The sequence below is a fragment of the Lepidochelys olivacea genome (genome assembly GCF_965140295.1).
Source record: "Lepidochelys olivacea isolate rLepOli2 genome assembly, chromosome: 8".
In the NCBI taxonomy this organism is placed as follows: Eukaryota; Metazoa; Chordata; order Testudines; family Cheloniidae; genus Lepidochelys; species Lepidochelys olivacea.
In genome coordinates, this window is record NC_140418.1 from 98,089,952 (window position 1) to 98,110,783 (window position 20,832).

The 20,832-nt window shown below is 39.2% G+C and overlaps 1 protein-coding gene across 1 annotated transcript in view; it reads left to right on the forward strand.

Moving 5' to 3' along the window:
• The window catches only part of NRDC (nardilysin convertase), a 42,865-nt gene that overhangs the window by 4,014 nt on the left and 18,019 nt on the right, over nucleotides 1–20,832 (forward strand). The window contains exons 2-18 of the mRNA XM_084637613.1: nucleotides 1,962–2,262; nucleotides 2,646–2,727; nucleotides 4,617–4,770; nucleotides 8,217–8,290; nucleotides 9,440–9,535; nucleotides 10,690–10,812; nucleotides 11,991–12,048; nucleotides 13,278–13,351; nucleotides 13,602–13,671; nucleotides 14,135–14,212; nucleotides 15,077–15,197; nucleotides 15,282–15,340; nucleotides 16,402–16,456; nucleotides 18,329–18,433; nucleotides 18,685–18,808; nucleotides 19,390–19,476; nucleotides 20,129–20,248. Of these exons, the coding sequence (XP_084493739.1) occupies nucleotides 1,962–2,262; nucleotides 2,646–2,727; nucleotides 4,617–4,770; nucleotides 8,217–8,290; nucleotides 9,440–9,535; nucleotides 10,690–10,812; nucleotides 11,991–12,048; nucleotides 13,278–13,351; nucleotides 13,602–13,671; nucleotides 14,135–14,212; nucleotides 15,077–15,197; nucleotides 15,282–15,340; nucleotides 16,402–16,456; nucleotides 18,329–18,433; nucleotides 18,685–18,808; nucleotides 19,390–19,476; nucleotides 20,129–20,248 (1,781 nt within the window). The remainder of the gene's footprint in view (nucleotides 1–1,961; nucleotides 2,263–2,645; nucleotides 2,728–4,616; nucleotides 4,771–8,216; nucleotides 8,291–9,439; nucleotides 9,536–10,689; nucleotides 10,813–11,990; nucleotides 12,049–13,277; nucleotides 13,352–13,601; nucleotides 13,672–14,134; nucleotides 14,213–15,076; nucleotides 15,198–15,281; nucleotides 15,341–16,401; nucleotides 16,457–18,328; nucleotides 18,434–18,684; nucleotides 18,809–19,389; nucleotides 19,477–20,128; nucleotides 20,249–20,832) is intronic.

Below are 20,832 nucleotides of genomic sequence, written 5' to 3' on the forward strand. Positions count from 1 at the left end.
AGATAAAACTTGCCAAACCAGCATATGGCATCTGTCAAATCTTTCTTCCAAAACAATAGGGAAGCTGTGTTGCTTCACCTTCACCTTCATATTGATCACTAGCAAATGAGTACCCATTGTGTGGCCATGAAAAGCTGAAGAAGCTAACTATCTCCATCAGTGAAGAGGACAACTGATGCCGTTCAGTTGCAGACATCCTGAAGCTATTCTGAAATTACATAAGATGAGGATTGTGCTTTGAGTTCTGCGGGATTCGAGTAAATGTTATAGGCAGTATTTGGAATTGTGTATGTATAATATTTATGCAGTTACCATTGTAAATAATTTTCCAAATTTGTATGTACGGTATAATTAAGATTCAGTGTTGGTGGAAGAGGTGTAGCTTTATGGGCATGGAGTGGGATTGTCTCAAAAGTTAGTTAGTTCTGCATAACAGAGAACTATTTAAAAACTATTGTCATGATACCTCCAACTAATAATGGTTTGGCTTTTCCCTCCAGATCAAGTGAAGGGTGGACTTCTCCCCTATTGAGTAAATGTGATCCTCTTCCTTTGCTGGGCTAAGGATGATAAATTGCAAAGAGAGCCAGTAACTTGAGGTGGTGACTTGGACCTCTTGGCCTTTTAGATTGGTTTTGGCCCTGTAGAATGTTAAATCGTAACTTCTTAACTTTATAACACTCAGTAGAACACAAATGAGAATCAGCTGGGGAAGAATACACAGCTAACTTTTTTTGTGGAAGTAGCTTCACCCTCCACTCATGTATGCACACTGGATAAAGCTGTAGTACTGAGAAGAGTTGTAGGATGACACTGGGCAGCGAGTTACATTTTTGTGCTGCATTATAACAGCAAAGAAAGCCAGTTATTTTCTTTAGGCTGTAGCAGTTTAAAGTCATGGAGCTGAGAAGTTCTATCTTCTCTCTGTTGTGAAGAAGAGGCGCATCTGGGAAGAAATTCAGAGCAACAATGATTAGGGGTCTTGAGAAATTGACTTAAGGAAAGATTAAGACCCACTCTTACAAACTGCTCTGAACAGGCAGTGTAAAGACCCATGTTCACATCAGTGAGCTTTCTGGGTGCAAAGGTCTGTCTGCATAAAACTAGTTGCACTTACAGGTGTATTTGCTTCAGGAAACTAATCTAACATACTGTTTATGAAGTTCTTTCCCTAACTGCAGCATTTGATGTGCTTTTTTTTTTTTTAAAAGTTACATAAGGTAGTAAAAGCTCACATACTTTCCACTGACCTAATCTCACTAAACATTTCATACGGCTTCTGCTAGTGCTTTGAGCTACTTCCATTTCTCTCCATTAAATCTTAAAATGCTCCTCACATATAGTCTGCAACCAACAGGTGTACAATAACACTGGATACCTCACATTCCTGTCATACTTTGATACCTGTAGAGCTTTTCATATAATGTACGCTACCATGTCAGCCTGAGCACTTAACAAGCAAATATTTTGCATCTGTGTGGGGAAAAAAAAAAGTTGGACCAATAATTCACTCATATAACGATTAATTGTCAAGTAAAACACAATGAATCTTAATCATATTACACCTTCCTTTCATACTTTGTAAACCTAGATCTGGAAAATCTAAATTGGGGATTGGGCCTTGTTATCCTTAACTGTATGTGACTTTAATAATGTAGGAATTAATGTATGTGCAGACTGTTTTATAAAAGTTAAGCCCATGTCAGCTTATAAGGCATATTTAATTAAACAGTAAAAAAATGTACTGGTAGATTAAGTTCTGGTTTTACTTTTGCATGGTGAAATTATTCATCTTGCTTTAGATCTTCAGTTGTTTTGATTTAGAGGGTTTGACTAAGGAACTTCAGTTGAAGAGCCCAGAACAATTGTGGCAAATCCAGAAACACTCAAACTCTCTGTGAGGTTCAGAGGTTTTAGGAAACAAGTGAAAAGTCTAAATAGTCGTATAATTATTCTTATAGGTACATCAAATTACAAAATGGCTTGTGTGTGCTGTTGATTTCGGATTTAAATAACATGGACACTGCCCCTTCTGTGGTGTCTTCGGAGGGGGAGGACAGTGATGAATCTGAGGATGCAAGTGATGAGGATGACGACTCTGGAGCAGAGATTGAAGATGACAAAGAAGCTGATGACGACGATGACTATGACGAAGATGATGATGGTGGAGATGATGAGGATCTCCATGACCCTGATGACAGTGAATTGGAAGAACTAGCAGAAAAGGAAGAGACAAGAAAGAGGGGTTGTACAGAAAAGCAGGTATGTACTAATTCTATAAAATGAAAAATTGTTAAACGGAGGACTCCTGCCTAGGCCCAAACTCTGAAGTGCTGTGGTCAGACAAGTGGGCTAGTTTTCTATGCCTGTGTCCCCCCTATCTAATTTATCTTTGTATTTATATTGCCTTCATCACATTTATGTGAGACCCCATATTTTGCCCAGGTTTGAGCTTGTACTGTTACTCATGGACACAGTGCTTACCCCGTGATTGCAGCAGGAATAGCAGCAGAATGAAACATAGTATAGTCCTGGTCCATTTTCCTCTTTTATTCCTGGGAGGAATAGGGTAACTGCTTGGTTGGTGTGGGATTCATTGCTACCAGATAAAATTTTGAAAAATGACACTGTGGTTCATTTTCTAGTCTGCAGCTGCCCTTTGTGTTGCTGTTGGCAGCTTCTCTGACCCTGAAGACCTACCTGGATTAGCACACTTTCTGGAACACAGTATGTATCTGCTTATATTTCACATTTTCCTATTTCAGTGAAAAATGTGTTGCCAAGTGGTTTGAGTTTATATAAGACACTAAAAAAGCAGCGTTCTAGACTGCAGAATTAATCTTTTCCCATTTCAAATCTCGTGTGCCTGAGATTTTTCCCCACTGAACTCCAACTAAATGTAGAATACTTGATTAATGACTGTTTGCATACAAAATAACTCTTCCTATCTAAAATGTTGTGATAGGTTGTAAGTGGTATAAAATGTAGTTGAAGTTCAGTTTGCTTCAATTTTAAAGTATGGAGGCGACTGTTTTGGAATAATACAGTTTAATAAGGGAGAATGCAAAACATATAATAAAAAGATGTATACATGAGTCATGAGAATTAACTCCTTAACTTTGTATTTTGTAGATTTTTATGGCCTTAAGTATTGGACAGTATAAGTAACCTAACTAAGTCTAAATGTAGCTTTTTGTATCTGTGTGACCATAGTGCTGTGTGTGTATATATCGCCCCCCCCAAACTCTGCTTTCTAACACTTAATCTGTTGTTAAATGTGGACCAGGCCTTTCTCAGAGAACTAAAAACATGCTTGATTGATTCTGATTTTTCTGGTTAGATGTGCAGGTCTCTAGCAAAATTTTGAATTCAGCTGTTCTGTTTTCCCTGATCCTATTTTCATTTGATTCAATGAATTGCTCCTTTGCAAACATTGTCCAATAGCAATTCTAAAATTTTCTTTTGAGAGCCTTAGTTTAGTGGTGGATTTTTCTTTCTTGTTGTTGGTTTTGAGTGGTTATTTTTTTTCTGTGCTCTTGTAAATTTGAGGGGGTGTCTCCCAAAACAAAGCAAGATGGGTTTTTATTAAAGTGTATATTAAAGGTTATCTTGTAAGCTTTTCAATATTCATGGGTAGTCCTAGGAAATACACATGAGAGAGAAGGCACTTTAAAAAACAACAGCAACAAAAAAAACCTAAAACCGTTGGTCTTGATTTGCACACTCTTCCACTGCTTTTGCACCCATGTAACTCCATTGACTTCAGTGGAATTGTTCCTGATTTACATCAGTGTATGTGAGAGCACAACCAGAACCTTTGTTTTTATTGTTGTGCCTCATGTTTCCCTCAGGATAGGCTTCTTGCTTGTTCTTTAAATCTTGACTTTCCTGTCAAACAGGCTTGACTAGGAGGAAATTTAGAGGCTTTGTCCCATCAATCCTGAATTTTTTCCCTTTTAGTTCACCTCTCTCTCCTTTTCTGTATGCAGTGTAGTTGTAGCCTTATTGGTCCCAGGATGTTAAGGACACAAGGTGGATGAGGAACTTTTATTGGATCAGCTTCTGTTGGGTGATGCTGGGCGTACCTTTCCCAGACCCGAAGAAGAGCTGTGTGGGGCTTGAAAGCTTGTCTTTCTCACCAACAGAAGTTGGTCCAATAAAAGATATCACCTTTCCTTAATGAATACACCTGCAGATGAGCCCACAAATGGCTCATGGGAGGTGGTGATCGATAGCTTGCATGTTTGGCCTTTGTATAGTGACCACTAGGGCCGAATTCAGATCAGGGTACTCAGTCAAGTTGTGGCTTAAGACATACTTGAGAACAAGCGTTTCATATTCCTGAATTATTGAATGATGTTAGGCCCACAGTAACTGACCAGCCTGCTTTTCATGGTACAGTTGTTTGTCTGTGGCAAGTTGGTGTAAAATGCTACTATTCTTATTTGGTAGCATCTTACACCCACTTGCTACAGGTGTAAATGACTACATGAAATGCAAGCCAGTGGAAAATCAGGCCATCAGTATGTAATTACTTCGTGTTCTAGGTGATGCCTCTGTCTTTCTGCAATCAAATGTTTATAAAATCTCCCTAATTTTGATGGATTGTGTTTCAGTGGTGTTTATGGGCAGTTTGAAGTATCCAGATGAGAATGGGTTTGATGCGTTCCTGAAGAAACATGGGGGCAGTGACAATGCCTCAACTGACTGTGAGCGGACAGTCTTCCAGTTTGATGTACAGAGGAAATACTTTAAAGAAGCACTTGACAGGTAACTCGATCATACCAAAAAAAGGATAGGTTAAAATAGACTAACATGATCTCTATCTGCCTGAGGAGACTGTGTGTAACTTTGCATTGCTTTTATCTTGGCCTGATTGAAGGGAACCTGCGGTGGCTTAATTTTTAGCGGTCTCCTTATTGCAACAGATGACATAGATGGAGGGACTGACTATCTTTTGGATCTCTTGCTATCTTTTGAGATTGCAGCTGTACCTCACAGTTGTGTTAATTCTCTTGCGATTAAGGTGATTTGTGCACCTGCTACAAGATGAGGCAAGACTTCAATGGGTATGTCTACACAGCCTGTGGCAGTGAGCTTTCCAGTCTGAGTGGACGGACTCAGGCTAGTGCTCTAAAATAGTATGTAGACAGTGTGATGGGTTCGGTCACAGAGACCCCCTTGGGACTGTCACCTGATGTGCTGAAATTACCTCTGAGCCCGTTTTCCCTGATGGCTTGGGACTCCAGAACCCTGCCTTGTTGAGCCAGACACGCTAGTCTGCTGCAACACAGACCCAGGTCAGAACCACACCCCGAATGCTGCTGACTTTAACCAAAAACTGCTCAGCAAATCACCTATCTCCAGCACCCAGACACCCAGTTCCCAATGGGATCCAAACCCCAAATCTGTTTTACGCTGTATAAAGCTTATACAGGGTAAACTCATAAATTGTCTATCCTCTGTAACACAGAGAGAGATGCACAGCTGTTTGCTCCCCCAGACATTAATCACTTACTCTGGGTTAATTAATAAACGAAAGTGATTTTATTAAGTATAAAAAGTAGGATTTAAGTGGTTTCAAGAAATAACAGACAGAACAAAGTAAGTCACCAAGCAAAATAAAACAAAATACACAAGTCTAAGCCTAATACATTAAGAAACTGAATACAGGTAAATTTCACCCTCAGAGATGTTCCAGTTTCACAGACTAGACTCCTTTCTAGTCTGGGCCCAATCATTTCCCCGGTACAGTTCTTGTTAGTTCCAGCTCAGGTGGTAACTAGGGGATTTCTCATGACTGGCAGCCCCCTTTGTTCTGTTCCACCGCCTTTTATGCCTTTGGCACAAGGTGGGAATCTTTTGTCTTTTTTTGTCACCTCTCCTTCTAAATGGAAAAGCACCAGGTTTAAGATGGATTCCAGTATCAGGTGACATGTTCACGTATCCTGTGAGTCCCCAAGCCTCCATTTTTTCCGGCTGACTCACAGGAACACAGGAAGGCTTACAAGTAAACTGAGCCATTTATAACCAATTGTTCTAGTTAATGCAAGATCTTAAGCCACCATTGATGGCTCACACTTTGCATAATTACAATAGGACCTCAGAGTAATACTTCATATTTCTAGTTTTAGATACAAAAAGGATACATGCATACAAATAGGATGAACACACTCAGTAGATTATAAAATTTGTAATGATACGTTAGAAGAGAACTTTTGCATGAAGCATATTCCAGTTACATCATATTCACACTTATAAACATATTTCCATAAAACATATGGACTGCAATATCACAGACAGCACTTTGAAGTTGTGTTTCAGGATGGAGTTTGGGCTCTGAAGTCTGCCCTCTTTGGCTTCAGAGCCTGGCCCCCAAAGCACTGTCTACGTGCTATTTTTAGGGCATTAATGCAAGCCCCGCTAGTCCAACTCTATCAGACTGGGCTGGGAGGCTTGCTGCCATGGGCTGTGTAACTATACATTCACAATGTGTGTTTACTGCAGATAACGTGTTGGCTATATTTTAGGACTCTATAGTAAAGCCTCCTGTTGTTGCCATTTCTAGTTCATTCCATTTATCAATTACTCAGGAGAGCTGCAGCTAGAATCTTTTAGTGGCCTGTTCCTTTTAAATATGTGCCCCCTGAAGCTGTTTAATTTTTGGTTAAGTCTCTCTTCAAAAAAGAGAAAATCTTCAGTCTTACAGAAACTCTAGTTTATGTGGTACTATTCAAGAAAGTACATGTTTAGTGCCATGAAAGATCATTGAATTTGTTCACACCAGGCCATATGATATGGTAGCACAATAAAGCTCCACCATTCTAACTGGATTCCTGCCATAAGGAGAAAAATATCCTCTCCTTTTTAGAAGTGCAAGTTTAATATTTTTAATACAGGTATTTCCCACTTCTTGCCCCCCATCCTCCTGCAGGAGGAAAGTAGTCTGCACAGCAATTGTGTGTTTTTTATCAAAGCCATTAATATGTTGATTGAGCTAAAGTTTGCGAGAACGTACACACAATGGGAGTGCTACTTTTATGGGAGCTATGAGCAAACATTTAAGGCAGGGGTTCTCAAACTGGGGGTCAGGACCCCTCTGGGGGGTCACAAGGTTATTACATGGGGGGTCATGAGCTGTCAGCCTCCACCCCAAACCCCGCTTTGCATCCAGCATTTATAATGGTGTTACTTCTTAATATATGGGGGGGGTGGGGTGTCACACTTAGAGGCTTGCTGTGTGAAAGGGGTCACCAGTACAAAAGTTTGAGAACCACTGATTTCAGGGCAGAATTCAACCCTTTAAGCTTGAAGGGGTCTAGAAACTAGCAACAAAAATATTTAGAGGTATGTTAAGATTTTTCTTATACAGAGAGATTGAAAAGAATGGGGCTATTGAGACACAGAAAGGATATGATAGAGTTTGTAAAGTAATATAAGGTATAGAAAAAGTAATTTGTTAACCTTACTCATACAAGAATGACTGCAGCTAATGAATGTGAAAGGCAACAGATTACAAACTAATGAAAGGAAATATTCTTTAGCTCAATGGATAATGAAGCTATGGAACGCTTTGCCGCACGATGTTAAAGCAAAAAGCTGAATAGGATTTTAAAAAATAATTAGACGTTTATTTTCATTGTTTTCTAGTCTCCAATAAAAGGTCACCTATCCAAAGCTCTTGCCAGTCTCTAAAAATGTACTTATACATAAACAGCTTGTCAATTACTCCAAGATCAAATCACCTAACAACTGCATTGATATTGTCCAACTTAATTTAAAAATTCAATGCTTAATCCCTTATACACTGAAGCATCTGGTATTGGTAGCCCTGTTGGAGACTAAAATTAGGCTCGATGGACCACTGATATGATCATTCTTGGGATGTAAAGGCAGATAACCATGCATCCTTTGGTACCATGTCCTACCAATGCACTTCCACTCCAAAGACTAAGGGCCTTTGCTTTTTTTAGTTTTTAAGAATGCTTAATTGGCTTTATATATTTTTCTATAAAGGCTTTAAGAACTGGTGAAAATGTAGTTTAGAATAAAACCTTTCTGACTTAATGGAAATTCTAAATGTAAAAACAGTGGATGTTGTTGTTTGTCACAAAAACAGGGTTTTTTTGTTATAGAAAATCTTTTTTTGTTCTGCTCACTAGACAGTTGGGGGGGGGGGGGGAGAATGAAATTTACCATTTTTCTTTATTTTTTAGGTGGGCACAGTTCTTCATTCACCCACTAATGATCAGGGATGCAATTGACCGGGAAGTTGAGGCTGTGGACAGTGGTGAGTGTAATGTTCTTCTCAGCAGTATTCCCCACCCCTGCGCCCTCCCCCTCCACCATTATTCTTTAGAATGTTTGGTGCTTGTTATAACAATATATTGCAAAACTCCCCACTTAAAGTACTGAATTTATTTAGATACTGTTTCCCTCAAATATGCTCCACTTCTGATTCACCACATGTTCTAGTAAAGCCCAAAGTAGTATCTAATTGGGCAGGGAGTACCTAAGTTTTCTGACAATAAGGCAGTACATATACCTGACAGAAGCACGTCTGAAAAACTTCGCTAAATCAATAAAGCAAAACAAAACTGATGTACAGAATGAAAAAGAATTAGGTTAGAGGTAATCTGCAAAGAGGTGAAAATGGTTGCTGCTGCTTTTTGATGCTCTGATACATAAAGAAGACCTGAAAGGGGTGAGTTTTTAGGGAAATATTAAAAATATTTTTTCTTCGTTTTTTAAGGTAGGAATTATAAGTATGGTCTTCCCTGATTTTGTTAGAGGACATACTAACGGCCCCAAATGTGTATTGTGAACTTTCTCATCCCTTCCACTGAATATGATCTTTAACAAGGACGTCTGTTCTCTGAAGTGCTTCTCAGGGGGCTGAGTTAAATTTAAGTTAACTAAAACAGAGTTTAAAACAGTCTAAGAATCCCTCATGCTTCAGCAGCTCAGTGTTCAATCTTGATTTCTTAATCCTGCTGGAGTTCCAGGGTAGATAAACTTTTGCTATAAATTACAAGGGATAGTTCTATTGTACTTTCTTTTTTAAAGGTCCAGTTCCGCAAGGTGTTGCCGGTTCTCCATTCCCAGTAAATGGAAGTTGAGGGCATGCAAAACGTTGCAGGATTGGGCACTAAATGTCTCTCTCCCCCCTCACCCTCCCTTGGTTTTCCCTTCCCTCCCCATACTTGGCTTCTCAGCAATGAACTGAGGTTTTGTTCTCTTCTTCGTCCATTTTGAGCCGGGGGGGGGGGGGGGAGAAGTGATGTAGTTCAGCTACTTCACTGCTGCTTCATGTGCCTGGCAAAAAATGCTCCCAGTGTTGCTCCATATAATGTATCCCCTTTCAAGGTTAGTATTAGTTACATAGCAACATTGCCTCACATAGTGATGTTTATACAGTGCTAATGCTTTAAATTAACAGAGTATCAACTAGCAAGACCCTCTGATGCAAACAGAAAGGAAATGCTGTTTGGAAGCCTTGCCAGGCCTGGGCATCCTATGAAGAAATTCTTTTGGGGTATGTTCTTTTCTGACACTCTAAGATTTCATTAAACATGTGGTGTTAGAAAAGGTAGTAAAATGTCTTAACGATATGGGATTATTTGTAGTATTGCACTAAAATCTGGTGGCAGTTGAAATGCGTGAAAACAGTTCTTCATTCTGAATACAGTAAAACACTTTGGGATAAAAGGTGCAACATCTATTTAATATATTTTCAATATTTAGCTGGTGCTAGTTAGACTGGCTCATGGTCAGTTTGTGTTAGCGTACTGGTGATGCTCTTTAGGGAAGCCCTGGTTTGTATAACCTCTTGTCTTTTTCCTTTAAAAATCCTTGGGAAAATAAGGTTTGTATCTGGACATAAAAGAAAAAGTACATGTGGGCTCACAAGGACTGAGTCTAGGAAGGTATTTCAGAAGAGTTGGTTCAGTCTCAGGGCTGCAGTAGCAGATGAAGAGTTGCTTCTCTGCCATTCCACAGCCTTGTGGGTGGGAGAGAATGCACTTCATATGGTCCCAGGAGAGCCCTTCTGCACCAAGTCCCAAGTGTGCTGCTGTGCGTAAGTTACAATCTAATGCTTGTGTTAAACCTTATCAGCTTTGAAATCTAGTCAGGTTAAAAAATGGAGTGTAGTTCCATGTGCTACATCTACAGCTGAATCTCTCCTGACAACTGGTTCAGTTTTACAATCACATTTTCCTTTTAAATTAGTGGTGCAATAGGGGAGAAAGTGTTGCATAAATAGGGGAAACAAAAAGGCCATACACCAAGAGCTGTCCACGGTGCACAAAGTGAACAGACAGAAAACACTTTTTCCTGAAATATTTGTTACTTGTTACAATACTAAGTAAAAACTGAGTGAAGTGTAACTTCAAAGTTGATGTTCCTTTAACTCTCAGTTTTCTGGCAATTGTTTTTGTGTGTTAATACAGAACCTTAACATTAGTTTAAACAGTCCTGTGTATGTTTTCAGCATTTCTTTGTGTATTTATGCCATTAGAACACTCTGTGCCAGATCCTGCATCCCTTGCATGTACAGAATTCCTGTTGGCTTTACTGGGAGTTTTTGGTACTCAAGGAGTCCAAGACTGGGTCCTGTGATCTTATGTTATATGAGGCTGTGGCATATCAGTATCCAGATAACTGACCATTTTTTGAATATATTTACAGGCAATGCAGAGACACTCAAACATGAGCCTAAAATGAATAATATTGATACCTACACCAGGCTGAGGGATTTCTGGCAGCGCTATTACTCTGCTCACTATATGACTTTAGTCGTCCAATCTAAAGGTAACAGCAGCAGTTGCTTATATACAGTCAGTTATATACTGCTTTGAAATAGTGGTCTGTTTTAAGTCTCAGCTTAGCTCTAGCCCCATCTGCTTACATAGTGCTTCACGTCTGCGACTTGTATTGTTCTACAGGCTTGCTGGGCAAGCATCTATGTGCATAGCTTTTAAACATTTAAATTAGTTTTTAGGAATGTCTTGGAGTTCTAACCATCAGTTGTGAAATACCTAACCAGGGAACCACAAGCTTGAATCCTGACTTGAAACTCTCATCTGTCTTTGATGTCCTTATGTTGATTTCCAGCAGCTTGCTTTTTGTGTGTTTTCAGGTGAGATCTTCACACAGAAGATCCGTTTTCTCTGTATGGAGACTAGAGATTCTGTGACTTTTTTTTCAGTAGGAATTAGGGGTTTGTCCTGGGCAAAACTGCATGGCACACACCACAACTGAATGCAGGTGAAAGTGACAACATTTCAGTAGTGAAATGATTTTGTACTTTGGGCTGATACATTCTATAAATGACATCCTGATGGACCTTGTGTTAGGTCTCAGTTCAGCAAAGCTCTTAAGCTTGAGGTTGAAGGGAGTTTATCATGTTCAGTTAAGCATGTGTTTGAGTCCTTTGCTGAATAGGGATAGACTTAAGCAAACTCTTGAAGTTAGGTATGGGCTTAAGTGCTGCTTTTGAGCCTAAAATTCTCTGTGCCTCAGTTCTCCATCTGTAAAAATGGGGATACCACCTTTTCCTTTCTGACCTTTATTTTTCCTATCTAGACTGTATGCTTTTCAGGGCAGAGTCTGTGTGTTACCAGACTTTTGTACAGTACCTACCAGGTTAGGGCTTCTATAGATGCTACTATAATAATGGAAAACATGCTAAGTTGGATGCATTGGCCTTGGGTAGTATTTGCAAAAGGCAGATTACATTGATAGTAGTTCTGTTGGTTTTGCTTGTGATTGGAAGAAATGCATGGGAACCACTAGCCCTGCATCTCTGTTAGTTCCATCTCTGTTAAAAAAGTGATGTTTGCACTCCAGCACTTACCAATTTAGAGAGAACTGGCCTGCTGTCTCCCTAAATTAACTTGGGCAAATGGGGCAGGTTTAGTAACCTGCCCTTATCATGAGAATCTGCCTTTGTCCTTCAGTAAGGTGTATTTTTTTTCTCTCCTTACTAGAAACTCTGGATACTTTGGAAAAGTGGGTGACTGAAATCTTCTCAGCGATCCCAAATAAGTAAGACTCTTTTTTGGTTACTTTCTTACATGGAAGCTGTGAAATTACATTGAAGACTTACAAAATTCCATGCATGCACTGTTCAAAACTGTTGCGATTTTAAAAATGGCATTTCTCCATTATTGAGGAAATTATCCTCTTCTGACTGAATACTGTTTGACTTTGGAGGTTAAAAGTTAGGTTTTATTTTGGTTAAATATTTCTTAATGTTTTTGCATAGCAAGTTTTAAGCATTTAAGATGCTATGGGGTATCTGCCTGAAGTTGGAGCATGATTGGCATCTGCTACACCTGTGCTGGTGCCTTGTTGCCAGCTGTGGTTGGATGGTAAATTATAATCTGCAGTTACAGCATTCTAAATCTTACATCACTGCTTTGTGTTAGATAAATGGCAGCAAGTTACAGCTGAATAATGGTTTGTGGTGATTGTTAGCTGCCATCTTTATAGCTACAACAGATTTTAATTGTGGCTTTCCAAACTAATACAGTATAATCCACTGTAGCATGCTGTCTAAAATGGGCACGTAATCCAAATGTTGTCTTAACCTTAAAATTGCTGAATTTATAGGGCGTATCCCCTCAATTAACAATAAAATAATATAAATAAAACAATCTTACCAATTTGTGGCTGAAAATGACTGTTTCCCCCATCTCATACCTGGTGTGAACACTTCTTGGTGTGTTACAGAACACTGGGTGACTTACACACTCTTCCTCAAACTGCAAGTTCCTGCTGACAGAATAATCTTTGTTTAAAGATGGCACCCTTTTGTTTACTTATTTATGTCAATATCTCTATTAGAAATCAAAGAGGGATAGGGAAACAAGGGGCTCTTACAACCTACCAGGCACTTAACAAGGTGTGGTGGTTTTTGTGATATTCTTGCCTGCACCTGCTCCAAACTTCTGTTCCATGCTAGCTTTGGGAGGTTTGGTGCCATCGGTGGAGTGATATGCCCAAAACTTGGGGGGCAGGGTTTGTGGAAGTACTCAGAGGACTGGTGAATGTAGTGTTTCCTTTTATTCGGGATGTTTGTAGCTCTTGTGCCCTAATCCAGAGTCACATCAAAAGACTAGACATTTTGGTTCTCTAGGGGCTTGAGGTGATCATCACTTCAGGACTGTGGGCATAAAGCAGCTTGTACATGCCTCTGTGTGAACCTGGATCATGACAAGTAAACATCATGCTACATACTTCTATTTTATTTTATTTATTTATTTTTTTAAAAGTGGCTTACCCAGGCCAAGCTTTGGTCACCTGACACAGCCTTTTGACACACCAGAATTTCACAAACTTTACAGAGGTGAGTGAACTGATTTCTTCTTTCTGTATTGTTAAGTGTTCTAAGTTGGAATTGTATATATCACTGTGCAGATTCTTATTTCTTTGTTTTAAAATGGACAATTTATTTTTGTTTTAATAATGTAGGGTTATATATTTTTCCCATTACTTTCTGCATTAAATACAATATTTTGCCCACTTCTGATTTATCAGACTTAGAGACAGGAGTAGTACTGTATTTGCATTTAATTAATACATTTCTTCCTGTTCAGTTGTTCCAGTCAGAAAAGTTCATTCATTGAGCATCACCTGGGCACTTCCCCCACAGGATCAGCATTACAGGTGAAGTTGGACAACATCTTATTGATGACACATGCTTGACTATAGGAAAAAAAAATCCTCTAAATAACTGAGGCTCCTAAGATTTGTTCATATTGCAAGTTGTGCTGGCTTAAGTAAAGGTGTGTTAAAATTAATCTAAATAAACTAGTGCAAACCCCTGTGTGGACACTCTTAAACTGATTTAAATCTGTTTTATACAGATTAAGCTTAAATTGATGATCAATAAACGAGCTGTTCATCTCAATGTCCTGATTTATTTTCAGTTGAGTCATTATGTTCTGTCTACCTAAATTCCACTTCTATTTTCAATTTGATATCTCTTTATAGAGATGCTGTTTAAAGATGACACTTGTCACGGGTGAATTGGGCAGTGTATAATGGAGTTGTTTGTCTGGTGATTTGGGATCTTCGCATAAAAGATGGTAGTTTTACCTCTTGTCATTGTAAACTTTTTTTGTTTTAGGGTAAAGCCACTTCACTATATCTCCTGGCTAGTGGGACATGAAGGCAAAGGCAGTGTTCTTTCCTTTCTTAGGAAAAAGTATGTATCAGATATCAATACTGTCCACTGTAATAAAGTGAAAAATAATATTCTAAAGTGAAAATATTTGGGAAAATTGATCTAAGATTAAGAAGAGGCAACTTTTCTTGGTAATTTCCTTTCAAGTTTGTGGCAGCAATGTTATTTAAGTAGTTTAGGATACTCTGAGAATTTACTTCCTTCTTGTCTTGGTACCAGAAACAAAAAATGCAACCAGAATTGGAGACTGACACTTGGAGCACTCCAGCTGAAAAGTTGTATATGGAAACCTCTGTTTTTGTTAGAGTTGAGGATTAAGCTGGTAACACTACTTTTAAACATGAACAAAATGCTTGTTGTTAATCGGTTTTCAAATCCCAAACGTTGAGAATAGAGATGTTCTGTGAATTCAGAATTGCAAATTTATATGTAAAGAAAATGAATTATTTTTCTTACCTATCATGGTCCTGAAAGTTCATTGCTTCCCTTACAGAGTATTTGGATAACACAGTGTAAGAAGCACTGTTCCTACAGTGTAAAAACCAGGCATGTAATCAGCACTTGTGGGAAAACAAAGTAGTCATGATTTGTTCCAGCAGCATATTTGATCTTTAAAAAACATTTTTGGTTCATGCTAAATAAATCTCAAGAGGGTGTATGCCCTTCTAGAATGTCCTGTTTTTAATTTTTTATTTCTCAGAGCTTTGCACTGTGTTTTGTGAATTGGTAGAAAGGTATCTTCTAGCAGTCAGTTTTGGTATCTCTGCAAGTCCTTCAGGCAGTCCTTTCATTATGCAAGTCTGAAATAAGCGTACTGTAATTATAGCCGTATTTCAGGATAGCTTTTAACTGGAATAATGGATACTGGGTTTAATTCTTCAATAGATTTTGGGCCCTTGCGTTATATGGAGGAAATGGTGAGACAGGATTTGAACAGAACTCCACCTACTCTATCTTCAGCATTTCTGTGACTTTGACTGATGAAGGTTACAAGCACTTCTGTGAGGTAAACCTTATTGCAACTTGGATTTCTGACCATTTTGGTATTTCCAAATGTCAAAAAACTTTATCAGTTTGTCTTTGTCTTCAGGTTGCACATGTTGTATTTCAGTATCTGAAGATGTTGCAGAAAAGAGGGCCAGATAAAAGGTAACCATTTAAATCCTTTGTAGTGTGTTGTATTTTTTTCTACTTTTTGATAAATATATATATGAGAACAGATGCAAAGAATCAGTGGTGGTAGTGGTGGTCGGGGGGAAGCTTTGGTTTAAAAAAAGCCCCAGGAATTGTAGGTCACCATAAAAAGGCAATATGATAAACTGCAGAGGAGCAGTAACTGTCACCGACTGGGGTTTGCTGACTGCTCTTGTATGCTTTAGGGAAAGGGTTAGTGTTCAGAGAGCACAACCATATGTGCTCTTACCTTAAGTCATTTCCATTTGAATGACCCAAGTGCTCTGATTTTAGGGCTGGAAAAATAGCACCGGTTTACCTTAAACTGTTTTTTAAACCAATATAAACTGGTGCTAGCTCCTGTTTATGGACACTTCTTTCTGTCTAAGAGCAGTTTATTTTGGTTTAACTTAAAGTTGTTCCTAACAGACTTAAGGTAGACCAAGTAAGCCTGAAGTGCAATAAGTATCCATGCAGCCTTTTACACTGATTAACTAAATTTAGTTTAAAATAATACTGCAGTTAAACTGATTCAGCTCAGCATGTAGACATGCCCTTAGTGGGAGACAAAAAAACAAGAAGTGGAGAATTCTGTCCTAGGGACTTGCTAAAGACATCCCTACATGCCACATCCTTCCCAAATAGTAAGCTCAAGCATTTCTGAATGTGGTGTAGTAGTTGGAGCCTGAGACTAGAAGTCATGAGTTCTGGGTTCAGTTTTCAGTTCTTCCACTAACTTGCTGTCTGATCTTGACTATTTTGTGATTCACTGTCTCCATCTATAATAAGGGGATGATTATTTGTAGGAATAATGTGGGCCAACTGACAAGGGTAAACTGCTTTTGAGATTCCCAGATAAAACGAGTTGTATGTGTATTTTGAGTGCACCTCTCACCTGGTCTCATAGATGTATGAAGAATTATTGCAGAGAAGCTGACTTGAATTTCCACTCTGATATCTTGCCTAGAAATAGTGTTTCATTCGTGTCTTGGTAATAAATGTTGCAACGTAATGGTGAAACTTTTTTCCTCCTACAGAATTTGGGAAGAGATCCAGAAGATTGAAGCTAATGAATTTCATTACCAAGAACAGGTACTAGTTAATCTTCATAGTTGTTTTCTGTGTGTAGCTTGTCTGTCAGAGGATTTGCAAAATTCTGATCTCGCAATACTTTGAAAACATAGATGAGATAAGGCAGAACGAGAATGTGTTAGAATTCATATTCTAGGTAGAGAAATGTTGGACTTTGACTTGTGAAATTGTCCTTTAACAAAACCAAAACACAACTCGAATTTTTTGCATGTGGTGTTCTTCCAAGGGCTGTCATCCCTTTCTTCACTTTTTGATCATCTTTCCTTGCTTATAATGGTCAGTTTCTCTTTATCTTCCGATCTATATTGTGAAATCCTTGCAGATGGAACCTTGTCTTGTTTACCAGTAAGGTGCTATGAATGCTAATGTTGCCCTCCCCGCCCTCCTTCTCCTCCCCCAAGCATTTCTGCATACTCTGTTTTGTGGAGAAACAGCTCTTGGTACTGTGACACTTCGGAGCACTTAACACATCAGCGCTGCTTTCTGTAATAAGGGGTGGAGGGTGAGTTTGGCCCACAAGTGGTAAGGTGTTAATGCAATCCTTGTTCGCTATTAAAGCATTAAACAGTTAAGTGTGGTCTGTGGTTTTGTGTCAGGTTATCACGGGCTTACTCCCATTGTAATAAAAGCTTTTTAACCTTTTAAGAAAGATACAGGAAAAGAAGGAGAAACACTTAAAAGCATTTAAAATGGAAAGTATTAAGGCTTTCGTTGTAACAGTATCCCATTATTCCCTTTCCCTTTAGCTAGTCTCTTACAGGAAAGATGCCTGTTTGACAGTATTTTCGATGGTATTAACTGTCTCTTTTGAGGAAAAGAGAAAAGGTTAGTTTAGATCAGTGGTTCTCAAACTTTTTGTATTGGTTACCCCTTTCACACAGCAAGCCTCTGAATGTGACCCCCCCCCCAAAAAAAATTAAAAATAGGGGTTTTTAATTTAATTTAATGGGGGCTTGGGTTGTCAGCCCCATGCGTGGTTGATGGACAGCTCACAACCCCCACGTAATAACCTCGTGACCCCCAGTTTGAGAACCCCTGGTTTAGATGGTTTGGAGCTGTTGTTGAAGTCCAACTTTGCTTCCTTTAAGACAAAACAAGACACAGATACACACTAAGTGGGAGAGAAGGATAGCAAAGATAACAAATGCACCATGGGTAACTTCAGAAAGTAAGGCATTTTCTGAATTGTGGACTGGAGTTAGGCTAAATAGCTGAACTAGTGCAGCTGAAATCACAGCTTCAGAGTTCCTCTCGGGTGTGATTACCAGGTGGTACAACTGGCACTTGTTAAAAAACTAGGGACAGCTACTGTTTGTATATGCCAGTGGTTCTCAACCTATTTACCATTGTGGGACACACATGTGGGCTGCATCCAATACTGCCTGTATGACACTGAGGATCTCACATGGGCTGCAGCTCTGTGCTGATTGGGCTGCAAGTGTCCCATGGGCCGCAGGTTGAGAACCTCTGGTATATGCCTTGCATCCACATGTTCTAACTAGTGGCATCTTGCAATGCCTTTTTTTCCTAGTGTAAACAGACCCATAATTGTAGCCAGGATAATACGGTTATTCTTTTTGCTTTTGTAAAAGTACAATCCGATCTAACTTCTCTGCAGATAGTCACAAGATAGGGAGAAAGTAGAAACCTTTTCATTCATGTTTCTTCTTAAGGATGAGCCGTCTAATGTTGCAGGGGTGGGGAGAAGTGGGTGTTTGAGCACCATGAGTAAGGATTTGTTTATGAATTGCATTTAGGCTCAGTAACCAAAACTAAAACTCAACAAGTGCAGCACACAATAAACTCTATTTAGGAAAAAAAGTGAACATTACAGATGTCTGATGAGTGAAACACCATTTTACTTGTTTACAGACTGATCCAGTTGATTATGTGGAAAGCCTTTGTGAAAATATGCAGTTGTTTCAGAAAGAGGACTTTTTGACAGGAGACCAGCTTTTGTTTGAATACAAACCTGATGTAAGTAGCACTGTAGCTCTGAACATGTATTTGAGGTGTAAAAGTTTGGGAAATTCAGACCTATTGGAATGGGTTTTCTAGGTTACTTGCATCACTTCTGAAATGAAAAAAAATTTAGAAAGCAAATCGCTTGGTTACAGATCTACTCTTAACCTTTTGTTTTCTGGATTTTCAGAATAATTTTAAGTTTTACAGCTTGACAGACACAGCTAAAGTTGCATTTGAACTCAGATATTGGTTTATCTTTGTAGGTCATTGCTGATGCCCTTAACCAGCTCTGCCCTCAGAGAGCCAACCTGGTTCTGCTGTCTGCTGCCAACGAAGGAAAATGTCACCTGAAGGAGAGATGGTTTGGGACACAGTACAGTGAGGAAGGTAAAATGACCGTTTGAAGTATCTGAGGTGACAGAGGCTATTAAACAGGGTGGCAATACAGCATGCAAGTACACAGGAGTGGGAGGATGATTTCTCAACTCTGATCTTGACCTTATTATGAGTCAGTAGAGGCTTAGGTGCTTTGTCCTATTCTATAGCTACTCTTTTCTGTCTGTGACATGGGCTGAGTCCCCCTCTCTATGCCTGATAGGCAGGTCCTTTTGTTACAGGGTCTTTTTTGGGAGGTGGAGAGTCATGGTGAGTCTTCCAGTTCCCCAAGTCAGTACTGAATAGAGATTAAAACTTACATAATGAAGGCTAAGGCAATATGTTTTTGGTAACGTGATGCTAATGCACACAGCCTTGCGTTTAAAGCATGACTATTGTTTATAAGTTTGCTTAAAGTGAGGTTTGAGCAGAGGCTTAAGAGGAGACAGGAAAGGTGAGCCAAATGGCATCAGGAAAGGATACCCAGTCTTTTGGCTGACAGGCATGGAGAGAATCATCTAAAGGAAAGAATTATTATTCAAAGAATCTGTAGCTAGATAGCTTATCTGCTTTCAATTTAATGTTTTTCACAGATATTGATAAATACTGGAGTGATTTATGGGCCAGTGACTTTCAGTTAAATGAGGACTTGCACCTACCTGAAGAAAATAAATATATAGGTGAGTGAGACGCTAGTATTTAGTGGACTCTGTCATTTTTGTCTTCCCTGACATTCCCTTTGAGGATAGGGGTTTTCCTAGGACATGGTCTTTGTTTTCCTTTTTCATGAATGTTTAGTTTATTTAAAAACTGTTTCTACTGAAATAGATAAAAATTCAGAAACAAATGTTTCCATATTTTCTATTACAGACTCTTATAAGTTTAAATTTTTGGCCAAATTTGACCTGACAATGTCTCTTATTTTAAAATACTCCTTAGTACAAGGACCAGGTAACCAAGCAGAGCAGCCATGGTGCACTCGTGAATCGCTTGCATACAGCTATGAACAATGGTACCTGGATTATTGAGAGAGCAGTGTAAGGTTATTCCCTTCTCTTCTGGGAAGGGAAACACAGACCCTTAAATAGCATCTGGATCTGTTAATAGAAGCAAAAAAACCCAACAAACTTCTCTTGAATAGGCTATAAAAGGCCTCCTCTCTTTACAGTGCAATGACCCATCCATTCTTCACGGAAGGGCAGTGTGCAACTGAATGTACTATAGTGACATGAGAGAGGACAGCAGCCTGCCTACAGTTTTGAAATCTGCACACTTGTGTTAATGGCTGTGGTATTGAGATACAGTAACCCACATATTCTGTTTTTACATTAGCCACTGACTTCGCTCTGAAAGCACCTGATTGCCCGGAGTCGGAATATCCTGTCAAAATACTAAGCACACAACAAGGCTGTCTGTGGTACAGGAAGGATGATAAATTCAAAATTCCCAAAGGTAATGCCTATTAACTGATATATTACACACAATATGCAAAGCAAAACTTTTCATATGCAGTAGTAGTCATCTAAAATAGTTCTAGACATTTATTTAGAGTTAGGACTTGTAGCTTCACTTCCATCTGATTTCCAAACAGCACTGAGCATCACTCTAGTTGCCATTGCACTTGTAACCCCCCTTTTGTGTTTAGCTCCTTGTTTAGGTGGCTTAGGGTTGGAGCTTGGTGTTCAGATTTTTGGCTAGGGAGTTATAATCCTTCACGACATAATCCTCCCCCCCCGCCCCCAGCTAGTTGTTCAAAAATCTTGCTTCTGCTCCTCTTCCCTACCATTCCTAGTTTCAGTTGGTGTTGCTGTCTGAGGTTTAGAATGGGAAGTCTTGAGGACATCCATTCCTCATTTGGACTGTTGTTTCATTGGATTTTGCCTGACTATTGTTTATAAGCCTACTTGAAGTGATTGTTGTTAAATTCTAGGTGCCACTTGCTTGCGTTTGGCCTAGAAATTGTGGTAGTCCCTAGAGGCCCTAATCAAAGTGACTGGGTTCCATTGTGTGAGGCACTACACATACATATCCACAAA